The 8679-nt window shown below is 39.5% G+C and overlaps 2 protein-coding genes across 2 annotated transcripts; both read left to right on the top strand.

Annotated features, from left to right (window-relative positions):
* The first annotated feature begins 1903 nt into the window (after positions 1–1903).
* Positions 1904–4927, top strand: LOC122000010. Its single transcript, XM_042554591.1, has 2 exons — positions 1904–1992; positions 4614–4927. Exon 2 carries the CDS (start codon positions 4623–4625, stop codon positions 4782–4784), a length of 162 nt encoding a protein of 53 aa, XP_042410525.1. The 5' UTR covers positions 1904–1992; positions 4614–4622; the 3' UTR covers positions 4785–4927.
* Positions 4928–6869: 1942 nt separating this feature from the next.
* Positions 6870–8238, top strand: LOC122001204. The gene has a single exon (XM_042555829.1). It carries the CDS (start codon positions 7035–7037, stop codon positions 8166–8168), a length of 1134 nt encoding a protein of 377 aa, XP_042411763.1. The 5' UTR covers positions 6870–7034; the 3' UTR covers positions 8169–8238.
* The last annotated feature ends 441 nt before the right edge of the window (positions 8239–8679 follow it).

Genomic DNA, 8679 nt, shown 5'->3' with positions numbered 1-8679 from the left:
GAATCTCTTACTTTTTTTTTTTACTTAGCAAGGATACAATATTAATTAAACAATTAAAAGAAACAAGCATATAATAAGTAAGAGGACACAAGAATTACTTAGTTACAAAGCCCACTGGAAATTCTCCTTTGTTGAAGGAAGAGTAACCTCTTATAGACTTTAGAAGCTCACAAACTGGCTAGGAAATGATTACAATGATTGTTATTAAATTCTTAGCTCCAGAGAATTTTTTATAACTTTTGGAAAAAAGTTACTATTATTTGGAGGTACTTCCAAGGTCATCCAAGACACCTCCAACGTGGATAAAGTTTTATCCACGTTCTAACGGTTAACCAACAACTCTGACTAGTTGGAGATGCCTTCAATGTCGTTGGAGGCGCCTCAGACACTGAAATTTTGCAGATTTACTCTAGTACCTGAGGCGTCCTTAATCACAAATGAGGCGCCTCAGGTCTTTAAGATCAACCTCCAAGTTGATCTTTTTCGATCCTGCTTGCTTGGATGATATTCCGATCGTCTGAAATTGGGCTCACCCGAACCCATTTTCAACCTTCTTCGAATAGGCTTTCTCCCCGCCTTCTCGTTCCTCAAACGTCGTACATATCTTTCTTGTCCACCGGTGTACTCCTATGTAGCACGTCGTCCTTCAGATGCGCTGAGCTCGTCAACTCACTTTCCGTGTCATCCTTCTCGCTAGCCGCATCTTCTGCTTGACTCCTGTGTTCCTAAGCTTCTGCACACTTAGACATAAGATATTAAACATAATAAAATATAACTTAATTTAGTTGACCACATTAAAATTAATCCAAAATACTTACATTAAATTATTTCGAGAAAAAGTAATTGAAAGAGCAAAGGTATTGTCTCCTATCAACTTAAGCATGAATATCAGCCACACATTTTTTTATCATCGAAAAAATCAAATACATATTTCCCTAATTGAGATTATCATTTTTTTTTCTTTATCCATTTTTATTATTATTATCGCCATTACGCCACTGCCCATTATCTTTGAGAAAATTAACAACCTTACCACCGCCTTCCAAATATGCATACGGCCCACCGAACAAGTCCGTCGTGTCATCTGGAAATCATTTTTGCGACTGTTTTCCCATTGAAAAACATATTTTATAAGAAAAAGCCTAATTTAAATTTAAATTTTAATTTAATTTAATTTATAAAACTGTAGTTTGTTCTTTTTCAGAATCTAGGATTAAATTTTGGATTACACAAGAAGTTTGCTGTGGGCCAATCATCCTATCTGGCTCTTTACAATTCTAAAGTCGGCTGTGGCGGCGTAGTGCATGCAGCGAACGAGCCTCCTGCTCTCGCTACGTGTCAATAAGCAGGAGCAAGAGACGGACCCACGTCGCAAATACACGTATTTAGCAGCCTGCTCTCGCCCTTCGACGAGATCGCATTGGGAGCCCATTCGCAGACTCCTCGATGCATGATTTCTGAGCAAAGATCGACAGACTTAAGTGTGAGAGGGACGTCGTCGTCGTCGTCGTCGCTTCATTCTCCAGGTCGGAAGCTGAAAAGAATGCACACAGCTTGAGGCACGCAGTCATGCATGTCTATGCATGCTCAAATTAGAGGAAGAAGTACTACTTAGGCATAGATATTTGTTGTTTCGTGAATGTTAAATTAACGGTCTTTATGTTAATAGTTGACAATCAAGAAGATCATGGTATTTGTTGATGAGATCAAAGCAATTCTATTGATTTGTTGATGGCAATCGATAAATTCAAATAATAAGTTTGGAAACAGATTTTATTTTGGAAAAAAAAAAATTTAAGCCCGATTTCGGACTTGTACGACATGATGAAGTATATAGGTCCATTTATGGGCCCGGCCCGTGGAGAACCCAACTCGTATTAATAATGGGTGGCATCATCGATTACATACGCACGCGCAGCACCACCAGCGGCGGCGGCAGCGACGAGCGGCGGCGTTCTAGCGAATTCCTCTCTTTAGCCACCTGAGGAAGGGGTGAGATTTCTATTCACTTTCTCGATTTATTGCTTGCGTGGTTTGCTTGCTTGAAAAAGGGGGGGAAGTGATTTTGATCTCTCTCTCTGGTAGAAGTAAAGGGAGGCTAGCTTAATTGTTGTTGTTGTTGTTGTAAATTCTTAATGCGGTTATTCATGTCGATTTGCATAGAATTTATTCTTGCTGGATTCATGCTATTTCCTGGCCTCTTTTTTTATCCATGTTGAAGTTTGTGGGTATTGAATGAGAATTCAAATTTTGTATTTCATAGATCTCCCATCTCCGCCGAACACCTGAGAGATTTATCAAATCCGAATCGAATTTAGAGCTTGGTTCATGGATCTCTCTGGGAATACTATTACTCCATGATTGGTTTTGGATGATATTTTCATGTAATTTGTCGTTGATGTTTGGAGTTCTCTTTGTGATGTTAAATAACCAAGGCTATCATGATATCATGGAATCCCTGAAATTTCTCGTAGGAAAGCAAAAATTTTAATTTTCGCCAATCAAAATAAACCTAAAAAGAAGAGGAAAAGTTAAATAAAATTCTTACATGAACAGATAAGTTGAACGATGGATTGAAAGATACTTTGAAATTGAGAGGAATAAGTCCCATATGGGTCATTTTGACTTTGTTAGTTGTGATGAAAAGATGAATGGCTGAGTAGATCAATTTTAGCATTTGTATGGAAAGTTAATTAAAACTTGTTGGATAATAGATTATTCACCCTTTCTCTCTTGCTCTCTCTCTCTCTCTCTCTCTATATATATATATATGCACGAGGGGAGGACGAAATGAGTAGGATGGAAGAGGGAGGAATTGTCGTCGATGGGTAGGAGTGGGTTCTAGGAGAAGAGTGGAGCCTAAACTTTGGTAGAAACAGGAGCTGGAAGGCAACCTAGCATTGAACAGATGCTGAAGTTGTGATATTGAAATCACACAACTCAAAGAAAAGATCAATGTGGCACTCCAAGCGCATCTAAATCTACAATTATTTGAAATCAGTTCATGACACAACTTAGAGAATAATTTCTCTTTCATCATTCTCATTTGTTTTCCCATGGTTACTATACATCTCTTGCCAATCTACCATCCCACACAAAATCACCTGTATGCCTTAGGCATGCATTCTCTGCCAACTCCATTCAACCACATAAAGAAACTTATGTTCCTTAACCTTTAGATGAGAAATGTTGCAGTGAATAACTTTTTAAGCTTGGTGAGATTCTTCAGGTTGAACAAATGCATTCAATTTCTGAACAAAGGCTTTTTTCTTGGTTCTGAATGTCAGCTTATCATTTTCTGAGTCAATTTTGTTTAGCTTTACGTTGTGTTCTTATGTAATGGCTATGCTTGATATTTCTTGATAACAAGCATTTGTCAAAACCTAGTTCTTTGTAATACCTTATCAAACAATATTTGGTACAGACATGTTAACAATGCAACAATTGATCGGGGACATGCTTCCGCCCTAGGTCCTGTCTCCTGTGATCCGTTTGGTTGAATTCTTGTCATAAATCAAACCAAATTATTGGTTTTCTGAACTTCTACTCTAAGTCAAAACTATGTAAGGTATTCACTTCAATAGCTGATCTTATTCACTGCAGCATTTCAGAGATTAGAACAAGCTTCTTAACTGCAAAGCCTTAGATTAAGTTGGGTAACGCTATTAAATCAATCTGGAGATTGAGTAGAGCTGTCTTATAACACTTTATTTTTTCTATTGCTTCCTTATGTGGGGAACATTTGAGTGGAATTTCTAGGTTATTCAATCTTTTTAATTGTTAGTGTGGCTAAACAAGCTAAGAAGCAGGAACTAGTAGCTGAAGGTATAATCTCTGCATTTTACGGCTATGCCTTCCCATTAAATTACATGGTGGCCAAATTGCATGGTCAATATTGTTGTGTTGTGTTAGAATTTTGATCTTCGGCCAGAAAAGTACAAGTTGCTACCATTCCATGTCACATTTAGTAGGCTTCTGCATACTTCAAATCAGTGTTAATCTTATAATTCTCTTCCACTTAGCTCATTTATCTCACAATTGAGAATTGGATCTTGGGAAATAACTGGCACATCTATTTCATCATTTTAAAAGGAATAAATACAGGATAATTATTCAAAAAAGAAACTAAGAAATAGAAATGATCCCTAAACTAGAAGTAAATCTCATAACCATAGGAGAATAAATAGGTCTGTACAGAAATTCTAATAACAACAACAAATTACAATCCATTGATCTGAGCTCTCCTATCAACATACTGAGTCATCTGGGACATTGCCCACTTTCCAACACATAACAATAAAAAGTATTGAATTAAAATTTTAAAACAAATGGGTTACCAAAGTTTATCAAAGCTGTTGACTAATAATTAGAGCTTAATAATGCCAAAATGATTTTCATGTATCTGAGAATACTAGTTTTTGTAGCATCCTTATTACTAGTGTTTTCCCTCCTCTCATATGAAGACAACATTGTATCAACTATTGATACCCGTGATACAGTAATGTTTACCATTGCTAACATAGAAACCAGTCCAATTGAGGCATATGTTTGAACTTGATTTGTGCCCCTCGATTCTCCTGGTTTTAACGATTTTTTTTTTATTTTGATTTCAGAACAGTCAGATGGGAATAATAACAAGCAGCTTGTCTTTCTTACTGGGAACAGGTTGCGGCATTTACATTGCCCAAAATTACAACGTCCCCAATGTGAAGGAGCTGGTCAATACATGGGTTTACAAGGCGAAGGGATGGGAAGACAAATACAGGAAGAGGGATAGAGATTAGCCGTAATGTCTTTCTTTTCCGTATCGTTGTTGTGGTGCCAATTCACACGCACAACAATACCTTACGTGCAGGGATTCTTGAGTATGATTTCACGTTTTTGTGAATAACAAAATTTTGTCAGTTGGAGGACAAGTTTTTCTTCATATTTTTGTATGATTTTTGAGCTTCGGCATACTATCTTGTTTGTTTCTTGTTAACGTGGGCAAATACTCGGATTCGGAGCTGCTTAGGAAGAATTTTGAGTTTATCTGTTCAAAAATGACCCATGAAAGCTCTCTCTTTTTCGTTTGACTAATGATTCGACAATAAGACACTACTCTTTTCAACTTAAACATTAAACAAACATAAGATATAAAAACGATAGAACATGCCAGGAATTTATTCAAATGAATGATAGAAGTTAAGGTGTTTGCGTAGGAACTTAACATTTTTCATCATATATTTTACTTAATTATTTTTAAAGATATAAAATTAGTATGCCTTGTATTATTTCCCTCAACTAAATTATTCATTTTTTTTATCGTCTAATACCTTTTGTAGATGAGTGATATCGTTGTGTATCGATATGCCAGAATTCAAGGCGATTCAGACGTATTAGTGAATATCAAAACAATTTTCATACAAAATACCATTTATCAAACAAATGATAAACACAAAGTATCTGTCCTGTTTATTAAACATTAATCTTTCAATATTGGCCGAGCATGACACTACAAATATAACAAAATCGTCCAGATTGTCAAGCATAGCAGGAGGATAACATCACCATGTACAACCAGTTCAGTAGAATATAAAGTTCACGAGATATATTATCTATTGCATTAAAAATAGACAACAAAGTTAATTACGAGCATCCAGATCGCTAAATCCCAACTGAATAAATTTAAAGCGCAACAGTCTCCAACAATGAAACGTATGGATATACAACCATAGTTTCCAAACCAAACATCAGGATATTAACTTGCATCACTTCGATCCACTTCTTGAAAAACTTGTGCTTGCCTCCGAACATGCCATGCTTCCCCATAAATTTCCAATGCTTGAACTTGCCGTAGTGCCAAACTTAAAAAGTGGTATGAACTCGAAACAAATTCTACCCACATTAGATTGTTTAAATTCTGCACCAGCTAAGATTTACAATCCAACTGTGCAAAAATCAAAGCTCAAAAATCTTGAATATTACTCCTGTAATGAATCACTTCCAATCTATCCATTCCCCCTATTGTATTCATTACATTCATATGATACTAGTACATATCAAAATTACACTAAGACAGCATCAACAGTGAACAGAAAAATAATAGCAAGAGAGAGGCAAACCCAAACTAAAAGGCTTCTATTCACCAGGACAAAGTATCGAAGGAGTTAAAAAGAAAACCAAACAAAAAGGAAGGGTCAACAATTCGTATGGATGATGAGCAGTCTTTCATCGGCAGTATTCAGTAAGGCTTGGCAAATATATTTCCAGATTCTAACCCATATCCTAATAATTAAATAGATTGAAAGAGACATAAAACAATAAACTATAAAGAGATAAAATCAAGATAATTTTAGTTAAAATTGGCACTCGTTTTCAAGCTTTATTTGGATCACTTGCCTTTTAGTGGCGGCGGCGGCGGCGGCGGCGGCGGAAACAGAGCAGGCGTTAAATCCAACCGGTTCGCTCATCAGCGCTCTCAGCGTCGGCGGGTCGAGCGACACCAAGGGAGCCAAATCCTTCTCTGTTTCCTCCAAGTAGGCGTCGCCGTCGATGGTGACGCCGTCGTCCTCCTCCTCGTCGCCGCCGAGCAGGTACCGCGCTGACCCCGGGACGCTGACGTAGAAAAGAGAGAAATCATTTATAGAAAATGATTAAGGATAAAGAAAATTGGGGTTCTAATTTTTAGATCATTTATAGAAAATGGAACGAAAAGGGTGGACTAAACAACACTATATCAGAATGCGAAGCAGTGCGGTTGTATCTGGTTACTGCAAAATTTCGCATGACAGTAAACACTTGTACACAATTATTAATGCCGAGTTAATCATCACTATTAGATTCAAAAGATTTTAATTTTTTTAATCATGTTTTTAGACTGAATTCTTTCTTGAATCCTAACGGAATTAAAATTTGTGACCGTTGCCTAAAAGATTTTATTTTGTGAATCAAGGATTCTAACGGGATTGTTTTCTCAATCCAACGGGAATTAGGAGTCCGTTGCCTATAAATTAGGCTTGGATGTCACAGGAGAAGGTTAATTGCAGAATAGAATGGCGAGGAAGAAGGTTACGCTCGGGTGGATCGCGCACGACGCCACGCGCCGCACCACCTTCAAGAAACGGAAGCAGAGTCTACTCAAGAAGGTGAGCGAGCTCGCCACCCTCTGCGCCATCGACGCCTGTGCCGTCGTCTACGGACCGGAGGATGAGGCGCCGGAGGCGTGGCCTTCGCCTGCGGAGACGGCGCGCATGGCGGCGCGGTTCAGGGCAATGCCGGAATCGGATCAGAGTCGCAAGAAGACGGACCAGGAAGGGTTCCTCCGCGAGCGGGTGGCCAAGCTGCGGGAGCAGCTCAGCCGGCAGGATCGCCGGAACAGGGAGCTGGAGGCGAGCCTGCTCATGCACGAAATGCTGTCCGGCGGCGGATGGAGGATGTGCGACGTGGGCATCGAGCAGGCCGCGGAGCTCGTGCGGTTGGCGGAGATAAAGCTGGCGCTGGTGCGCAACAGGGTCGAGAGGGAGAAGGCGAGGACCGCGGTGGAGCCGCCTCCGCAGGCGGTCGAACAGGTGGTGTGCATGGCGGTGGGTCCATCGATAGAATTTGTGAAGACGCCGTGGCAGGCGGCCGAACAGGTGGTGGACATGGCGGAGGATCCATGGATAGGATTTGTGTTGCCGCCGCTGCAGGCGGTCGAACAGGCGGTAGGCACGGTGGAGACAGTGGCGGAGGACGAAACCCTAAACTGGCTCGTGGAGGCCTTGAGCGCCGGCGAAATTGCACCGTTCGCCGACGTTGGGGAACAAGAAGCCATGGCATTAAGCTGCGTTGATCAGGAGCCGTGGGATGTTGGGGCATTAAGCTGCGTTGATCAGGAGCCGTGGGATGTTGGGGCATTAAGCTGCGTTGATCAGGAGCCGTGCATTGATCAGGAGCCGTGGGATGTTGGGGCATTAAGCTGCATTGATCAGGAGCCGTGCATTGATCAGGAGCCGTGGGATGTTGGGAAACAAGAAGTCATGGCTTTATGCTGCATTGCTGAGGACGCGGTGGATCCATGGATGGAATTTGTGGAGAAAATGTTTGGCGCCGTGCCTTTGTCTTGCTTTGAGCCCGAGTCGGTGGAGCAGGATCACCCTCCATGGCAAGCTCCGTTGGTCCTCTTCAACAGCAACTTCGATTGCTGATGAGACTCACTAGAACTCGAAATTAATGTACATATTATTATACTCTCAATTTAATCACTACCGTGATTTGTTTTAGACCAAAACAAAATGTTGTCACTTGGAGTACAAGTTTTTCTTCATATTTTTGTATAATTTTTGTGTTTGGCATGCTATCTTGTTTGTTTCTTGTTAACTTGGGCAAATACTCGGATTCGGACCTGCTTAGGAAGAATTTTGAGTTTATCTGTTCAAAAATGACCCATGAAGGCTCTCTCGTTTTTCGTTGGACTAAATGAGTCGACAATATGACACTACTCTTTTCAACTTGAACATTAAACAAACATAAAATATAAAAACGATAGAACATGCCAGGAATTTATTCATGAAAGAAGTTTTTTGTGCAATAACTTAACATTTTTTATCATATATTTTACTCAATTATTTTTAAAGATATGAAATTAGTTTTATATAATTTTATATTGATTCAAATAATGAGGTTTGTATTATTTCCCTCAACTAAATTATTCAGTTT

This window comes from Zingiber officinale, chromosome 7A, assembly GCF_018446385.1.
Source record: "Zingiber officinale cultivar Zhangliang chromosome 7A, Zo_v1.1, whole genome shotgun sequence".
NCBI classification, from domain to species: Eukaryota; Viridiplantae; Streptophyta; class Magnoliopsida; order Zingiberales; family Zingiberaceae; genus Zingiber; species Zingiber officinale.
This window is presented reverse-complemented; position numbering and strand designations above follow the sequence as displayed.

Bases quoted from the DNA above. Each gene is read 5' to 3' on its own strand.
- LOC122000010 (XM_042554591.1), top strand. From the start codon at position 4,623: ATGGGAATAATAACAAGCAGCTTGTCTTTCTTACTGGGAACAGGTTGC.
- LOC122001204 (XM_042555829.1), top strand. From the start codon at position 7,035: ATGGCGAGGAAGAAGGTTACGCTCGGGTGGATCGCGCACGACGCCACG.